Source organism: Tiliqua scincoides, chromosome 5, assembly GCF_035046505.1.
Source record: "Tiliqua scincoides isolate rTilSci1 chromosome 5, rTilSci1.hap2, whole genome shotgun sequence".
Taxonomy (NCBI): Eukaryota; Metazoa; Chordata; class Lepidosauria; order Squamata; family Scincidae; genus Tiliqua; species Tiliqua scincoides.
In genome coordinates this window covers 58,538,548-58,557,276 of record NC_089825.1, presented here as the reverse complement: position 1 = coordinate 58,557,276, position 18,729 = coordinate 58,538,548, and the positions used below count along the sequence as shown (strand labels likewise).

General features: G+C 42.7%; 1 protein-coding gene across 2 annotated transcripts in view; it reads left to right on the top strand.

The window, feature by feature from the left end:
* Positions 1–18,729, top strand: part of VPS41 (VPS41 subunit of HOPS complex) — a 134,384-nt gene that overhangs the window by 102,139 nt on the left and 13,516 nt on the right. For both annotated transcript variants that reach the window (XM_066627387.1, XM_066627386.1), the window contains exons 18-25: positions 2,944–3,071; positions 6,509–6,653; positions 8,079–8,120; positions 8,240–8,290; positions 8,826–8,963; positions 12,573–12,627; positions 13,198–13,338; positions 15,140–15,276. In XM_066627387.1, the coding sequence (XP_066483484.1) occupies positions 2,944–3,071; positions 6,509–6,653; positions 8,079–8,120; positions 8,240–8,290; positions 8,826–8,963; positions 12,573–12,627; positions 13,198–13,338; positions 15,140–15,276 (837 nt within the window). The remainder of the gene's footprint in view (positions 1–2,943; positions 3,072–6,508; positions 6,654–8,078; positions 8,121–8,239; positions 8,291–8,825; positions 8,964–12,572; positions 12,628–13,197; positions 13,339–15,139; positions 15,277–18,729) is intronic.

Sequence of the window (18,729 nt, the reverse complement as noted above, 5' to 3'; positions counted from 1 at the left end):
GTAAAGAAAAATTTAGGATGAGGCACAGTATCTTTCAGGAACTTAATAGTATTATAAGCCAGACAAGGATCTTGTGTTGGCACAGCAGAATAAACCAAATAACAATTGATCAGAATCTGCCAGTCTTGCCAGACAAGACCAAGGCTATCATAGTTGCTGGTCTTGCTACATTGGATCAAGTGTATTTGTCCTCTCTTAATAAGGCACAGCTATGTGTATCTTCCGTAGACTGCCCCTTAGGCTATGCAAGATCTTTTGGCTACATCCAGCCTATTAAGATGTTTGCTCCTCCTTTCATCCAAGAAGTTCAGCACACATGGAATTATCCTATTAGGTTTATAATGCTGCTCCTTACTCCCTGCCTTTGGGAGATGCTGTCTCAGATCAATCTTAGTAAATACATAAAAGTGTTTGAGCAAACGTCACGGTTGTAGACATGTATCGCCAAACCAGATGATCATTTAAAAAAGAAAAATATTTGTTTTACAAAATGAAACACAAATGTGATGTATGTGCACGTTGAGAGCTTGTCAGTCCCCAAACTGCTTGCAGGTGAGCTTCAGTCATGACAAGTGAAAACAAAAAGGACTGTAAAATGGGCAAATAAGCACATGGATAATCAATGACCTGCTCTTCCATGGGCTGAAAGTATACTAATTTGTAAGTATTCTCAGGGAAGCGAAATAAATAGAATATTATTTTATTTCCCTGTTCGATTATTCTTAAGTGTGACAATTTCGTTCCAGTTCATTATTTATAATAGCGATAGTAATGTCTGCATGATCTCTCTGCAACTTTCTAGACTCTGTATCTGGAATGCGTCATATGTCTCAGTAACTTTGATGTTTACATTCCTCAGAATGCAGACAAAAGTCTGCTCCTCTGACTTTTGAAGGATTCTCCCACATAAGGTCTTGCATGTCATTCTGGCATTGTGAATCACATTGGGTGAGCAGATGCAACCATTTCCCAAGTGGTAGCATGAATGGGGATATCAGTCTTTCCAAATGTTATCAAATTGTCCTCCAGGAATTTGTCTAATCTCCTTTTGAGGCATCTAAGCAAGTCACCATCCTCTCATCCTGTGACAATGAATTCCATAAATTGATAATGTGCAAAAATACTTTCTTCTGTTGTAAGTCTTCTTCCAGTTTTCATTAAATATCTTCTAGCTTAATGTTGTGAGAGAAAATTTCTCTCTATCCACTTGCTCTACACCAGGGGTGTCCAAACGTTTTGGCAGGAGGGGCCACATCATCACTCTGACACTGTGTTGGGGGCCAGGGGAAAAACAGAATTAATTTACATTTCAAATTTGAATAAATTTACATAAATGAATATATTAGAGATGTAACTTATATGAAGAAGGTCCTGCAATAGTTCAAAGCCTATAAAAGGCCTTGCACAAAGCAAGGCCAGCCTTTCCTTTGCTGCCGCTGCTGAATCACAGGTGTGAAACAGTAAGCAGTGGAGGGAGTCCTAGTCCCACAGCTAACGCAAGAGGTCAAACAGTGGGCTGTCATGCTGAGAGCAGGTGCATCAGGCCAGTGAGGGCTCCAGCAAGTCTCTGGAGGGCCAGAGCTCTTTGGAGACTGGGTGCTCCCTGAGGGCCATATTACAAGTCCTCGAGGGCCACAAGTGGCCCCAGGGCCGGGGTTTGGCCACCCCTGCTCTACCCCATGCATAGTTTTATAAGTCTCAATCACATGGCCCCCATTCAGTCACCTAAGCCCTGTGCCCTGATTAGCCTAAGGCTCTTGATTGAGTTGTCAGTGAAGTTGGTGAGGGAAGTCAGAGGCTGGAGGCACATTTTTTGTGACTATAAATGGTTCTGTTTATCTCAGTCATTGTTTGCAGGACTGAATTGTGGAATTTTCCTAGTGCATGGCTTCTTTAAAGCACTGAGGGAAGCGTGGTGGTGGGTAGTGTTGCTACATTGAACCAAATTTGACCTTATTACCCAAAGGCCTGTGGGATGCTGATGCTCTCTTGCCATCAGCTTAAGCAAAAACTGCCTGGGACATGCTTTCCTGGCATGTATCCAGCTTCATGCACATGTGTGCACATACATATTATGCAGCAAGACAGTAATGAGAGCTGAAGTGAGGAACTTGAAGAGAAAATGTCTTAAATATGCAGGGCAAAAGTTGTAAAGTTTTAAAACGTAATGTCAGGAGAGACTTTTATCCATACTTGGCACCCGATCACCCACTGCAAATGCTGACTCGTGAGAGCAGGGTGGTGAGATAGCAGTTGCTGCAAAGGACCTGCCACTCAGTTGAGTACTCAGTGGTGCACTGTTAATTAGAGGCCGGAAGGCCAAAACAAGACCCATGAAGCTGGCACCAAAAGGGAGCGGCCTTCCCTACCCCATCGGCATGGAGCATCACTGCCCAGCTAGGCTGCAGCTGGCGATGGCCTTCTCCAGGAATCTGGTTTGTAGAATGGGATGGGAGGAGGGGATCCCAGGGAAAAGAAGGAAGAATGCTAGGTACATTAAGGTTGGGCAAATGGCCAGAAGAGGCAGGCCACCAGGTGGTCCTCAGGGAATAATAATAGGTCCAATGAAGCTGGTGCCATCTGGAGAGCAGCTGGCTGGAATCGCCCAGCAGGGGAGCTACCAGTCCACCCTGTGACAAGAGAGGAAACCCAGGAGGAGAACTAAGGCTGAGATATTCCCCTTCCTTGGGTCTGATTTGAGGTTTCCTTTGCACCGCTTCCCTAGCCTGCATTTCAGCCTTCCATTGGGCCCTAACACAAGGGACAATGGACCCTGCCAGCAGTGGCCCACTAGAAACTGAGGGCTGATCCCAGGGAGAACTGGACCCACTGGGTTGAAGGGGCATGAACATCTAATAAAGGCCCTCACTGTTCTTGAAGGTTTTAGGTAGGGTGTGGTGTTTTGTATACACTTAGTTAATGAACAGTGCCTTCCATTTTAAGGGCTTTGCAACACTAATTAAAGAGTGGCCTGGAAATCTCTATAACAACACAGTAATCGTCCAAGCAGTAGTGGATCATCTGAAGAAAGACCCACAGAACAGGACTTTACTGAAGACACTTGCAGAGTTGTAAGTCTGTAGCATAGTGCTTTTGCTTATCTGTCTTAATTGAGAATTTTTAACTTTCTCCACTTTCTAAAAAATTAAGTACTTTTAATTCTAATTCCTTTGCAAAATACATTTGGATCACTGAGTTTAAAAAAAAAAATCTGCATCAAATTCATTCTGTGTCCTCCTTCTTTGCTTTTTAAAAAAATGTCTTTGAAGTGTGTCATTTTGAAAGCAATACATCAGGCAGAGTGGTGTGTTTCAAAATAAAGTAAGTTGTTTTAAAATTAGCTCTGGTATGTATGAATCACTAATGGGTCACCAAGCAGCACTAACTATGAGCAGCAATAGCAGTGGTGTACAGAAGCTGTAGCAAGGGGTCTGTGACACCACTTTTTGTTGACAAAATTCTTATAAGCCAACTTGGAGTTGTGTCACTGTGGGGTGACCTGATCACAGATCATTCTTTTGTGTCTTGATGGTCCATCCCTGGTGGAGATGGTCATCTTCCAGGGTCATGCAGTGCAGGAGAAGGACACCTGAGGAGGCTTTCCATACACCCAAGGAGACTCTCCTTACACCAGCTTTCTCAGGTGTTAGGAGAGCCTCCTTGGGTGTCAGCAGGCAGGGTAGCTACGGTGGTTTTCCATGACTACAATGTGGTGGATCTGCCTCACCTGCCAACCCCACACTGCGCATCGCTGTCGTCTTCTATTGTGCAGCATCCAAGAATGGTGTGCAAGGAGACTCCATGTTTGCTCTGAAAGCCAGTGCCTCCTTTAGCATACGACTCATGGTTAAGTTTACAGTGCAGTTGGTGGAGGAAGCCAAGGTTGAAGGCACTTCATTTGTGACCATGAACTGTCTTCGTTTCCTCAAAGTCGAGAAGCTTCCAGGATGTGGCATTATTTACAAGCCTGAATTGGCTTGCCAAGCAAGGTGTGACTGGTAATGGAATTTTCCAAGGAAGGTCTTCTCACAAGCCAACTACTTAACGGGGGTGGGAGGGGGGGTGTTGCTCTAATAAATCAATATTTAGGCTTTATTCCAAAGGTCTGTGTAACTTGACATCAGCCCAAGCGAAACAACATGAGATTAACATGGGTCACCTGAGTTACTTGGCATGCACCCAGCACCATCTACATACCTGTATAAATGTGTCAGGCAGCCTCCTTATGCACTGCCGCTTAGGCTGCAGGATTGATGATTCTCTGTGACAGGGCTTAAGCCTAATATAGCGACGAGTGTACCTGGTCTTCTAGGATTTTAAAAATAAATCCTTTCAATGCAGTTGAATGTTTGTTTTCCTTAAACAAATCTACTGTCAAGTTTTTCTTGTTCATTCTAGCCTATCCGTTTTAATGTATAAAGGGGAAAGAAACTGCCAGTGGGCTGTTGATAAAGAATCAATAGTTCTGGAAGGGGGTAATTGACTGTTGAAAAGACCTTTCAGTTCTGCAACGTCTGGACTTTGGTGCATAAGGGACACCTAGAAGTCCAAATGGCAGTACAGATATCCCACTGTGCCAAGAATTGGGGGCAGGGCGGAAGGGAGGTAATTCTGTCTTGAGGCACATTGGCTTCTCACAGTGAGCAATTTTTCCCTGATTTGCGGCAAACTTGTACAGTTTTGGGCAGGTCTGATTAAAAATGTATTCAGTCAAGTTTAAAACGCCTGAGGTAAATGTTCAGCCCCAGCTACCGCACCGTTTCTTCATCACACATGGCCAGTACAACGTAGGAAGCTGTTTGTTTTATCTCCTTCTGGAGACTACCAAAACTGGAAATTTCTGGAGCTATTCTATTTTTATAAGGGTTTGCCTATCTAAAGGTCCTATACTGTGAGGCCCACATGGACAGAAAGGGAAGGGAAGATTTTTTTAATCTGCCTAACTTCAACCAAAAGCTTTGGGTTTTATTCTTCCCTCCCCCCAAGAAAAGTGCATCCTGTCTTGGCATCGTTAAAATAATTAGGCAAGTTACTGATGACTAACTTAAGTCCCATTGATTGCAATTCAGCCGACTGGATTCATTTCTTTGGGTAGAACCCTTTGTCAACTGTACTGCTTGTGTTTTTGTTATTCTTTTGAGCAGCTGCTCACATCATATGTCCCCTTTAAAAGAACAAAATAATAAATATACTTGAGTGTTTTGAAATGCACAGTGTCTCTTCAAAAATATTCATTTCCTTCCATCTAAGTATTTCTCAAGTTTGGGGAAAATTTAATGTGGGAAATAGTCTTAAGGCTTGAAGGCTCAGTTTATTTATTTCTTGCCCTAGTGTGATTCACTTATGATGCAGTTGGAGAAAGCCTCCTTTAAACCATGTGTTATATCTGATTAGTTCCTCATTCAAAATGATCTTGTCATCATTCTGAATTGGGTTTGCCATAGTTTGGAACTATGAAACAGTTCTACATTTTAAACTGTTCAGGCATCAGCCTGAAATTATAGCTTTACCACCAAATCTTCATCATGTTATCCATTAGAATCATCCCTCCCAACCTCACTCATAATTACTCCAGTTGCTAGAGTTTCTTGTGGGGAAGAGACTGTGGTTACAGAATGGACATGGCCTGAGTCTTAGGTAGGAATGCCACCAAACAATCATCAGTATAGAATTTAGTAGCTCAGATCCAAACTGGAAGGGAGCCTGGATTTACTGGACTTATTCCATTCCATGTTAAGAAGTCTTCTCCAATATGGAGCACAGTGCTGTGCAAGTTCAGAAGCACCTACACGAGACTGGCATGGGGATGTCCATCCCACCATTTATTGCTTGTGTTTTCCAAAAAAGGAGGCTTCTCTGCATGCACAGCACAGCCTGAAACATTAGGGAAGTTCTCAGAATCCACCAGATCCTAGAAAGCTTACAGACAGGATTAGGGCATCTGAAGCCCGAAGTGGGATGGTGACTGGACATTGGTGGACTTCTGGATTGAAAATGTGGGTTGCCTGAACTTTTTCAAGGTATTCCTAGTCTTTGGATCTGCATTTATAGTCTTGATTCAAAGCACATGCTTTTATTTTTAAGCCCAAATGCACATATGAGTGTGTGTGTGTGTGTAAATACTTTATTGTATCAGCATATGCATTCAGCAGCTACTATAGGAAAAAAAAAAATCAGCTACCTCTGAAGTTCGGAAAATACCCTTACATTGACCTCAATTCTTCATTATGCAGTTGGGACATTGCTGTTTAATCAGAAGATGGGACGTGGGTCATGGGCCATTGGTGGCCTGTTTGGAAAAAACATCAAAGGGAAAAAAATTGTACTCAATTACTTTTCTCATACACGTAGATAAAGATGAAGAGCGTTTCCCATTATTTTAAACGATTCCAGAATGCATCAGCCGTTTGTGTCCGCTTTTCAGCAAAACAGTTTTCGTACTGGTGGATTGCTTTCACAAAAGGCCTTGCCAATAGATCTGTCTGTAACATATGATCCTTCTTAACAGGTACACCTATGACCAACGCTATGGAAAGGCCCTTGAAATTTACCTCACACTGAGACATAAAGATGTTTTCCAACTGATCCACAAACACAATCTTTTCAGCTCCATCAGGGACAAAATTGTTCTGCTAATGGAGTTTGATTCAGAGGTATGATGACTTTTATGTGTTGTTTTTTTTTATGGTCCATAAGAATTTTAATGAAAGGAGAAATAATTTATCTAGCAGAATTGTTTGTTTAGGATAAATTCTGATTGCTAAGTGGCTGAATTAGTGGTATTCCAACAAAATCTTTTTTACAGTAGCTGTGTGCTTTAGCCAAAGAATATGAAAATTTTAGAAAATAAAGCATCTGCAGTGTTTGGTGTTACGGGAGAAAAAGCCCCATAACCTGGCAGTAATATTGTGCTATCTGCATCCATAAATCTTCCTGTGTTACCCTACTTGGAGGAACAGAATATGAACAATGGAGAACCAACCATAATATGTTTGAAAATGGGATTTGCTACAACAGCCCTGTAGCTTTTCCAAACAAACATGTTTAATGAGCCAACATGCTAATTGTTTGCAGAAACCATTTGAATTTAGCATACATCACACACATACAGTGGTGACATTCTCAGCATGTTCTTTTTTTTTTTTTTTTTCTGTTGTCCTAACATGCTGGTGAAGCTTCCCATTCTGCATTGTCCATGCAAAAGATAACGATGTCTGCTAGGCAAAAATCCCCTTTCCTTATATTTAGTTGGCCACAAACTTATAGCACAGGGAAAAGCTTTGGAGGAAGACTTTAGGGTGCATTAAGGTATGTGAGACATTTAAATCTGCTTCACTGATGCGACTCAGTGGTTGTGCCTCAGGGCAGATGTGGGCAGTTCTAACATTTTGTATCTTGGGGCCTGTTAAGTTGTGTTTTTCCCTAGAAGAGATCAAGAGTGGGTTTCAAACTCACACTTTGCACTGCCTCTTTTCTCACAGGGAGAAGTGAATGTCTGAACATTGGTGTGAATAACTTATTGGATTGAGTGCTCCAATAAATGTTCAGTTCTCCCTGCAGCAAAGTATAGGGAGAATGCAAGGCTCTAGTCCTCTCCAAAAACAAACATCATGTGACAGGCCTTGGGATGAAATGCATTGTACGTTGCTGCTGCACAAGCTCCATTTATTGCATGGGAAATAATATTCTGTTACTTTTGCCTTTAATAAGTGTTGCAGTATTGCACATCTATTAATAAATTTCTGTAGATATAGGCTGTGATCCAGCACACAAATGGGACTGTCTTATTGTTGACCAAGACAGGGAGGACATTTTTCCACTGGCAATGGGTAACCCACGTGTGCTGTGAACTGGAGCAGTGGACAGTATAATCAGACTAGTAGCATCTGTTTCCCCCATCAACACTAGTTGCTTTTTTCCCCTTCCCTTTCCCATTTTGTCCCACAAAACTGTATAGCAATTATTGTTTGTCTGCAAGCAGAGACAGCCCAATCAGAAGTCTAGGAATGCACAGAACTGTGTCATGTTGCAATTGTTTACATACCTGTACTCTGTCATGGACATTGTGTTTCTTTTAGAAAGCAGTTGACATGCTTTTGGATAACGAAGATCGAATCTCTGTGAGTATTGTCATTTCATGATGTTGCTTTGGCTGACGACCTTCTATAATCCTTTCAGAATCATGTGGCGTTCTTCCAAGAAACAGCTAACTCTGATACCTTAACAATTTCTCTTTTAGATTGACAAAGTTGTGGAGGAACTAAAAAACAGGCCTGAATTGCAGCATATGGTAAATATGACAGTTATATGGTTTTTATGTGGCTCTCCACAAGTGTTGTCTTGGTCCAGGCAGAGGCTTAATAGACAAATATTTCTCTTTGATGGGGACTGAACCTAATCTCTGATTTCAGTAGCAGAGACAAAACTGATGTGGCATAGAATGTTTTAGGAGTCAAACTTAACATTGGTTAAGGGGAGGGTGTACTTCTGGTAAGGTGCATTGTGAGCGGTAAGCAGTCTTAACTACTGGAAAAACCCCAGATTGCGCTGGTGTGTAGTTGTGCCCTGTCCCTACTCACAGCAGATTTTAGATTTAGAAAGTCTTAAACAACTTAGGCCCAAAGCCTATTCAGACAACAAAGTTGTGTGTGAATGAGCTCTGGATTGTTGTTAAGCTGTGTAACTAGCTTCAGCAGGCTGGGAAAGAAAAACAGTATCTTGAAGGAACTGGGACAATAGTTAAAGGTAGTCTGGAGTACAGGCTTGCTACTAGAACCATTTTATGCATATTCATTGGGTTTTTCCTTTTGATTTATTTTTTTTAGTATTTGCATAAACTTTTCAAAAGAGATCATCACAAAGGGCAAGAGTACCATGAGAAACAAATCAGCCTGTATGCGGAGTATGATCGTCCAAATTTACTTCCATTTCTCAGAGATAGCACCCATTGCCCACTAGAAAAGGTAAGGAAAATATCTTCTAAAATGTCCTTTCTGACTTATACTGAGTATACTGATTATACTTCTACTTCGTGCTGACAATTTGCAGTTATATCTCTGCTGGTTCTGCCTACTCTGTGTGTTATGCTACCCTCTGCTGGAAAATATGAAAGTTACATTTGATTCTCTCCCTGAAAACATAAGGGTGACCCAGAGATGCTTTTTCTCCAGCTCTTTAAAAGAGTGCAGTGCGATGTTCTAGTGAAGTTTTCTTCATTCAGCACGTTACATGACAGCACACCTGAGTTTGCAACTTTATGTACACTTGACAGAAAACTGCAGCCAGAGTGACCATGTCATAACCACAAAAGAGGACAAGGCACCCCAAAATGTAGGACATCCAAGAAAAATGTAGGATGTGACAAAATTAAAGCTAAAAAACTCATATATTGATTTCATGTGGTTAATTTAAAACGATATTACTTATTATTAAATTTAAAACTATATTATATATAATTTATTAATTCCAAGAAGACTCTGTGCTGCCTGAGGACATTTGAGTTCTTTTCCAGGAGGTTAAAAAAGAGGACATGTTCTGGAAAAAGAGAACATCTGGTCACCCTGACTGCAGCAGACCTGGTTCTCTGCTTGGTGGATTGAACATCACTGTGGTATAATGGTCACGGATTCAGACGAGGCCTAGGAAAACCCAGGTTCAAATTCTACTCAGCCAAGAAGTTCATTGGTGACCTTAGGTCAGTTATTCTCTCTTTCTCTGCTCTAAATCACAGGGGTTTTATGAGGATTAAAAGGATGGGGAACCATAAACAGGCCTGACCAGAGATGCAACAGCACCAAAGCAAAGCCAATGCTCCATCCCCACTTTTTTCTCTGCACACATGGCTCACACACACAAAATACCACCTTGTCTTCCTTATGTCCACCTCCTCATCTTCCAGCCCTTTCCCCAGGCCTCTTTGCTTCTCCCCAGGCTATGGAAATTGAAACCTTGAGAAGAAAGCAGAAGAGATAAATTTGAGGAGAAAGCAGAATAGAGAGATTTCCTCTTCCCTCTTTCCCCAGGCGTTGCCCATCCAGCTTGTTTTGGAGCAAAGAAGTGGGTGGGGTGGAGGACAAGGTGGAGCATTACTGCCAGGCCAGTTCTCTCACTGGCTTCGCTAACCTTTCCGCAAGGGAAGGGAAATGAGCAGGAGAGAGTTTGCCCTGTTGATTCCTCCTTCTGCACTGCTGTGATTTCTGTCCAGCTCACTTCCCTTCCTGTGTGCGAAGGAGAGCAAGATGAATGAGAGAAGGATTGTGATGACAGGTAGAGAATTTGTTTATTTTCAGCTTGCTGTGTAATCTCCTTGCCCACCTTTGTATCCTCCCCTCTTTTTTCTGTTTTGCCAAAAGATCCATTCCTTGTCCTTGTCACCTACAGTTATCTCTCCTGTGTTGTATGGAAAGTTGTGTTGTCTTGCCTAGCCTTCCAATATCCTCTTAAACACTTCCAAAAGTATATAGGTGATGCAAGTGCCGGCACCACTGCTGTGAAATACAGGGCTCCCAATAGGAGGATTCTGTTGGACCCTCCCAGTTCTGGAGGGTTTTGCAACCCTAGTCCCGAAGTTTCTGCTTGGCTAGGCAGAGGACATTTCATATTTCATATTATTACTTGCATCATATCCAGCTCTTCATTCAAGGAGCTCAGAGCAGCATATGTGGGATTGTCTCATTTTATCTTCACAGTAGCCTTGTGAGGTAGGTTATAATGAAAGAATGACCGACTCAAGAGAGTGGGGGGAGGAGCAGTTTGATGGCAATTGTTGTAGAACAAGCAGTAGCATACCAAGGGGGGAGCCTGGGGCAGAGCGCCCTAGGTTCCAGGCTGGGGCATTACATGGGGGGGGGGGTATTATGCAAGGCCTCTCCAAGATAGCAGCCACCACATCTTAGTGTCTCAATCTCCATGGGGATCACTTAGAAACACTAAGAGGCAGCTGAAGCAAGACAAAGGGGTGACAAGGAAGGAGGAGGAAGGGGATGCAGCTTCTTGATCGGGAAACTGCAGAAACACTAAGAGGTCATGTCATAGGACATGTCAAAAACTGCAGTATGGTCATGAAATATACCTTCTTAGTGCTTTATTGAGGCAAAAATTACATATCTTACATGCTTGTTTCATTCTGAATATATGGAAGAACTCATTTTACATTTCAGGTTAGGCCAGCTGTCTCTGGAGCATTGGTGTAGGAGTGGAGAGGATTATCATGCCACAATGATGTTTGAATTCACGAGTCCTTCTCATTCTTCAGGGATTTGGAGATAGCTGCCTTATTGTGAATAGCATGTGCCCTTCATATTCCTTATGCATCTCTGTTCAATCCTTTTGACTAGATGACAGGAGGATGCAAATTGTGAGGGATTTTTCTCTGAGGACTTCCATATCCTGTATTTATTTACAGGCTCACAATTCTGTCTTTGAAAGGCTTGGACAATTTTTTATGAGAGAAGTTAAATAATTGCAGTTAAACAAAAAAAGATAAGCAATCTTTGCTAGTTTCAGTAGAGGCTAGATTTTTCTACAACCGTTTTCAAGCTAAAGAAAGATGGAAAAGAACCAGCCCAGGAATGGAGGAGTCAGGAAACCTCAGACTTAGACCTGGTGTTCCACTTGACTAGGGTGGTCAGTTAATCCTGGCTTTCCAAGCTGTGAGCTTATGTTTGCAAAAGTATGCATCATTCTTGTTTGCCACACTTACACTTTTCATGTTAAAATGTATGCTTAAAACATGTTTGGTGTGCATCTAAAAATATAATTTGGCCCTAAGAAAGTGCATGGGAGACTATTTACCAATCTACTGTTTACCGACAGATTTGAAGTGCAAAATCATTCTACTCGCAAATTAAGAAACTTAAATTATAAGCTATTATTGACTGTAAACCCTTTTTTGTTAACTTTACTTCCAGGTGTTTTAAAGTATCTGCAGTTTTGGGTATAAACATAATGACCTTTTTGTACTTCTTACATCTCAGTTCTAACCTACACTGGAACAGGCATACCAATTGTGTGTGTGTGTGTGTGGCTGGCTGCAACACAAATTGGAATAAACGGAATATTTTTCCCCTTACCCTGTGTCACATGCCAGTTGTCACCCCCTATGGGACTACTTGGATCTGTGCCAGCAAAATCTCTGGCGCAAATCCAAGGAGCCTGGTGAAACACTGAGCTAGCTGGGAGAGGGGGTTTCAGATCCGGCCTAAGTTGCTGAGGCTGGTCCCACCCCCCTCCCAGGTCCGGTTTACCCATCAGCTCTCCCTGCCCCTGCCCCAAAATGCCGCCATACCACCCTCCCTCCAACTTCCCCAGCCCCCCCCCCCACACACTGGCCACCCTTGGCCAATGCAAACCTACAAGATCCAAGGCTGGATTTGGCCACTGGGAGCCAGTGCACATCTCCGGAGTAGTCGCCAACATGTTTTATGGCACATCCACGATACTCCTGGGCTGGGACTGGCACTGGTCCAAGTGATTCTCTGGATTGTGCTCTTAATCTAATGGGGGAGAAGTGTTAGTCTTATCATATTAAGACATCATCATATTAACTTCCTACCTTTGACATTTATTTCAAGGCTCTTGAAATCTGCCAACAGAGAAAATTTGTAGAAGAGACAGTTTATCTTTTGAGTAAGTGATATTTTGATGAATTCTAATGTCTCTCTTTGTTTGTGTCAAAGAAAGCTTTGCTTTTGTTTTAAACATAGATCCTCTGTTCTTCCTTGCTCAAACTCAGGGTTTGTCCAGACTGATCAGACCTAAACCTATTTAGCTTCAGCAACATGGCCCTCAGATCATGCCTTGGAACCTAAATGATTAATTCTAAATGCCTCCCAGTCCTTAGGTCTTGTCAAACATTTATGACCAGAGAGGAGAATGTTAAGCAATAATTATAATCTCATATAGGTATGACATCCATGTACCGTCATTACGCAGATCTTCTCTGCCAGCTGTTGAGGTACTGGTTAACCAAATTTGCTCCCTACCTAAGCACTGAATAACACAGCTTTAACTATATACTGCTTTAATTTAGACTGTTTGTATTGCTAAAAAGGTAAAGACTTCAGAAAATGTTCTAACCTAGATAGCGGAACAGAGGATAAGATGTGTTTTAAGTTTGAGACCCAGACTTAAAACAAACTTTTTTGTGTGTTTGACCTGTTCTTTAAAAAACCATTCCTATTTCCTTTGTCTTTCTAGGCAGAATGGGCAACAGCCGAAGCGCCCTGAAGATGATAATGGAGGAATTAAATGATGTCGATAAGGCCATTGAATTTGCCAAGGAACAAGATGATGCAGAACTTTGGGAAGACCTCATTTTATATTCCATTGACAAACCACGTAAGCAGAGTAGCCTTTGCTCAGTTCGCACACTCTGTGCACGCGCTTCTAATCAAATGTGAGGAGGAGTGGGAATATAAACTAGCCCTCTTGTAGTACAAAAACAATTTAGTTAGATTGATTTGGGAGTAATGCCTGCTTGCATAGTGCAAGAGGCTAAAATTGCATGGTAATCAATGTAGTACTACAACATGCTAAGGGGAAATACTGCAGCATCTTGGCATTGATAAACATAAGCGATGGCATTATTCCACAGCTGCTGGTACATTTGGTGTTGCTAGGCAAATGAGATGAAATTGTAACGTGTTTTTTCTTCTTTGCAATGATCTTTGGGTTTCACTGATAGAAAGTGTGACTATTGTACATCTTTAAATTTCTGAAAATAAATACTGTTACTGTGAGTGTGTGTGCCCTTTCATGAGAAGGGAAAGAAAAGAAAATCTTATTGATTCATTTGAAAGATTTATACCTCTCCTTTTCAGCCTTCTGAGGCTTCAAGTGGTTTTACATATAACAGGCTAAGAAAAACCTGTATGCTGCTGGCCCACCTATCTACATGCATCCTTCCTGGTGGCGTAGCTGGAGGGGGGCAGAGCACTCAGGCTGGCAGGGAGGTGGGCGAGTCACCCTTCGGAGCCATTCCCGGGGGGGCAAAACAGAGCCGTATGGCCGGGGGCCGCTCACCCACCTCCCTACCAGCCTGAGTGCTCCGCCCCCCTCCAGCTACGCCACCGATCCTTCCTTAACTATTGGCTGAGCTGTGATGTCATGGAATTTTCATTAGCATTCTAACTTACGATGTGTAAACTTAGCGATAGTGTTTACAAACAGTTCAGCTTTTATAAGGAAAATGGAAGGTCATTATGGCTGAGGACAAAAGCTCACTTTGCACAGAGTAGGGCAAAAGGAGTTGTGTGAAGGTGAGAGGGGGGCTGAGAATGAGGGGCCAAATGAGAAAAGGACCCATGAGTTAAGGAAACTAGGAACTTAGAAGAAGAGTAGCTCAGTGGAAGTAGGGCTTAGTGAGAAGTCGTGACCTGAAGGAAGATTTGATGCAACAAGTAGAGACCTGAGGCAAAGGGCAGAAAAGATGAGGTGTGGGAGGAACCAATAAGTAAACAGGTGTAGGGAAAAGCCATTATAGTCCAAAAAACAAAAGAAGTGTTTACTGTGGAAGGAAGATTCCGCTCTGTTGGCATGTTGGAAAATGAGGGCTGGGGTTCTGTGTGAAAAGGATGACTGAAGGAAAGAGCATTTAGGCGGTAAGTGTAAAACAAATGTGAATGTATGGATGCAGGACAGAAAGAGCAGAGATGACTATTTTCCACAGCGTATCTTCAAGATCATTTATTGCCTACCACAGTTGAAAGAGAACATGTGAGCAACGTGAGAGCATGTTCAAGATGCTTGCAGATCCAAGAAATAGGTTAACCAAATTATTGCAGTGTATTGTCCTCTCAGAACTATTTGAAGAGCCAGATCTGTCTCTGAATTGTGGGAGAAGCACTCAAAGCTCCCACTAGCTTGTGGCTTGCAACCTTTCATTAGCATGCATAACTCTGTAAAGTACAGTTAAATTAGAAAATGAGATCCTTCAGGGGGCCATTCAGCCAGGGAGGTTTCTTCAACTTTAAATGTGTGGGTTGGCATACTATTCCATTTTTTCCTTCAAAAGAAGGCTATAGAGGACAAGCATTCCAAAGAGTAGATCCACGTTCAAGATTACGTCTGTCTTAAAAATCTGTCCATTGCATTCTGGTTTTGGTACTAAACTCTGATAAACCTTTCTGTGTTTCTGCAGCTTTTATTACTGGTTTGTTAAATAATATTGGGACCCACGTTGACCCTATCCTTCTCATCCACCGCATTAAGGAAGGCATGGAGATTCCAAATCTGAGAGATTCGCTGGTAAAAATACTCCAGGATTACAATTTGCAGGTAACCTTTACTGATTGTCTGCCCATTCCTGCCTTCACCCCACTATTAGTCAAATGGGTCTTCTTGAATAATTAGAACTCAGTTATTTCAGGAAGTCAGCAAGTGTTGTAGAAGAATCATGCCAAGATGACTTCATATGTCTGCGGTAGTTCTGAATTTACAGTGATTTAATGCCTTCTGTAGAATGATACAAAATCATTGTTTACCTCATCTGTGTTGCAACACATCATCTATCTCACCATGTTGTCATCAGGACCTTGAACAATCCCTGCAGTAATTGGTTGGAAAACAGCAACATTAGTTTTCAGGTCCTGTGGTCCAATCATATTTGGATGCTGTACAAATGTCAGTGTAATGTCTGTCATATCCTAAATCTGTCCTGGCAACATTGCACTGATGGCACTTTGGTGCCAGCAGAACAAGGGCCAAATGCCAAGCTTGTCCTGGCAAAGCAATACTGGCACAGCCCTACCCAGTAACAGCTTCAGCATCTATGGAAACACTAATACAGCCTGTTATCCATGGAATGGCATTCTGATAGCATCATGTTATCACTGAAACATTGGTGCATCAGCTGAATGACATCCATGTGCCATCAACGTGAAGCTGGCACGAAATCCTTGTGACATGCTTATGTCATCAATGTGCTGTCCAAGGAGCCAGTCACAGCATCCAATGAGCCCTAACGTTGGCAGCCAGAGAAGCCCAACTGAGGGAACTGAGCAGGGGCAAAAGCAGATAACTGCTAGAGATCCCTATACCTTAAGTTCCAATCCCTTCATTCCATCCATACTAAATTCAAGGAATACCTTTTGAGTAGAGCAGAGCACAGATAGAAAGATGGCTTCCCTGGAAGAGGGCAGCTGTGTGAAACAAACACTCAAGCTCCTCCATGTCAGGGGTGTAAATCTCCATAGGAGTATCTTGCAACTGTAAGGAATACTTCTGCCAGGGGAAGGGCTGGAACAAGTCACATAGGGAGCCTCAACGTAATTCAGGCGAAGCAGGACACCAGTGGTTCACTGCACAAAGGCACAGGCCGAGAGCCGGGTGAGATGGGTTCAAGCTCAGCCAAGGACTTGCCCTTCCCAGCAAGGAACTCACCTTTTGCATCACCAGCCAGAAACACACTTGGCAGGAACAAAAGAAGAGAAGCAAGACACTTTAGACGCTAGAAGCCACAGTGGCTGCTACACAGAGCTGCTCTCTAACAAACTAGCTACAGCAGGTGACAGGCAATGAGCACTTGGTCTGGCATTTAACACTCTGCATCATTTCAAACAGGCACAACTGGCTGAGAGGCTGTAGCACATGAACCTATCAGAGGGAGCAGCAACTGTTACCCTGCACATGTCTGATCTTGGAAGCTAAGCAGGGTCAGGCCTGGTTAGTACTTGGATGGGAGACCACTTGGGAATACTGGGTGCTGTAGGCTTATACCATAGTCTTTCGAGACTGAAGGTTGCCAACCATTTAATGCGTGGGAAAATCATTGGGCTATGAGGATCAAGACAGAGAGAGTAACAAGGTCTTGACAACAGCAACAGTCACCCTGTTCTCTAGCATGAGATGCATACTTGGAGTTTGTGTGGGAGAGTGGTGCCACCAGAATGTACATGCAGTGGTACCCTATAGTTGATGTGAGCTTAGTGGGGTGGCTGCAGTGGAACTCTGCTCAATCCCCTGTGATGATGGTGCAGTTCTGAGAAACTACAGAGATTCAGATGAGTATTTGGCTCACAGGAGCAACGGTTGGAGTCCCTGGCATTCACCAAAAGGGAGCAGACGCTCCCAGCTCTTAGCTGTGGCAAGAAGAATAAATAGTGAGACAACACTATTGATAGCAGAGACACGTGATAATCCTGAAGGACCAGGAGGCAGGGGGTAGAGACATGAGACAGAAATAAATACATTGCGGAATGGAATCCCCCCTCCCCACTTTGCTTAACTGCAGTGGGGTGATGCATTGGGGTGATGAGATGGAGGTGTCAGAATTCTGAGAAGGCAAGTGTTAGTAAAATGCCTTGCCATACTTGTTGTGAGGGAGCAGTGGTTGCTTGTGCAAAGCGCTCCATTTGTGTTCTAAGTGCCCTTTTACCAGGTTTATTAAAGCCCCTGCCCAGGGAGACTTTGCTGTGATTGGCTGCCAATTGCAGTCTGTATCCTAAGTTTTGTTGTGGGGGGAACAGGTGGGTCAGAGGAGCAACAGGAGTTACACTTTTCTTCTGTTTTGCACTGTTTTTGCGCTGTTTTTCTTGTCATCGGGGCGTGTTCAGTGTCTGAACGGGTGGGGTGGGGATGAGGTGTATGCCAACTTCTTCTCATCCCCTCCAAGCCTTCCCAATCTCTTCCTAGTTTTGGCCTCTGTGCTAGCAGAGTTGCACTGGCACCTCAGTGATGTCCAAGGTACATCAGTGCAGGTGTTTTCCAACATTGCTCTGGTGTCCGTGGTGTGTCTGTTGGCAGGTGGGCTTCTAAGCTAACAGCACTGTCATTGCACCAGCATAGACGTGGAGATACAATGGTATATCCTGAGGATAGGATTGGGCTTTTAGTGCACTCCTGTCTGTACAAAGAATGCCCATCATTGCTCAAGGTACAGACCAAAGCTTCCTTGCAGAGCTTTCAGCAGTGATCAATATCTGTTCTGTGCATTGGTAGCCTCCTACCCATCTCATCCCAAAAAAAGTCCAGCAAAGAAACAGATCAATGCAGAGATGATTAAGGTAATTCCAAATGGAATTATGTGGCCCAGGTGATATTGTTAACCAGACGTGTTTTGCTTTAAACTCTCTGCCTCAGGGGTCCACCACTGTGTTTATAAGAGCAGCATGAGGATCACTAAATTTAGTAATGTTGTTGTCATCATTGGTGGGAATGATTTAAGCCTGTCTAATAATGATGGCAGTGCTATGAGACGAAGGTGTTCCAATATTCATGGGAGGGCAAGACAGAGTTGTCTGTCTGGAATTAAACAGGGAGTAAGTTAAAGCTGCATTCTAAAAGTGCTTGTATTTTATATCTTGCTCTTCAATGAGATGAATATTAAATCATAAATAAAGGAGACTACTGACAGCTGCAAGTTAATTTATATCGCCATAAAATTGTGCATTCTCTTAAAGTGGAGCCACTCATGCATCAAAAGTGACACATGCCTGGGAGCAGTGTTTAGCTAGCTGAGAATAAATTGCCGTTCCACTGGCAGTGTTTTCTTATTATAATTAAATCACAATTGGAACTCTGACAAGCCTGCCAGAATGAGCAAGGTTACACTGAAATTTAGGCAATAAAATAGTAATTTCCTAATTTCGACTCCTGACATAATATATTTGAAGTATCCTGTATTTTCAGCAGCCATGCTTTGCAAACCTTACCCACAAAATCAATATTTTGCTTTTGCATATATTGTACATAAAAACCATTGACCATTTATCATGGGTCCGTTCCTTGGAT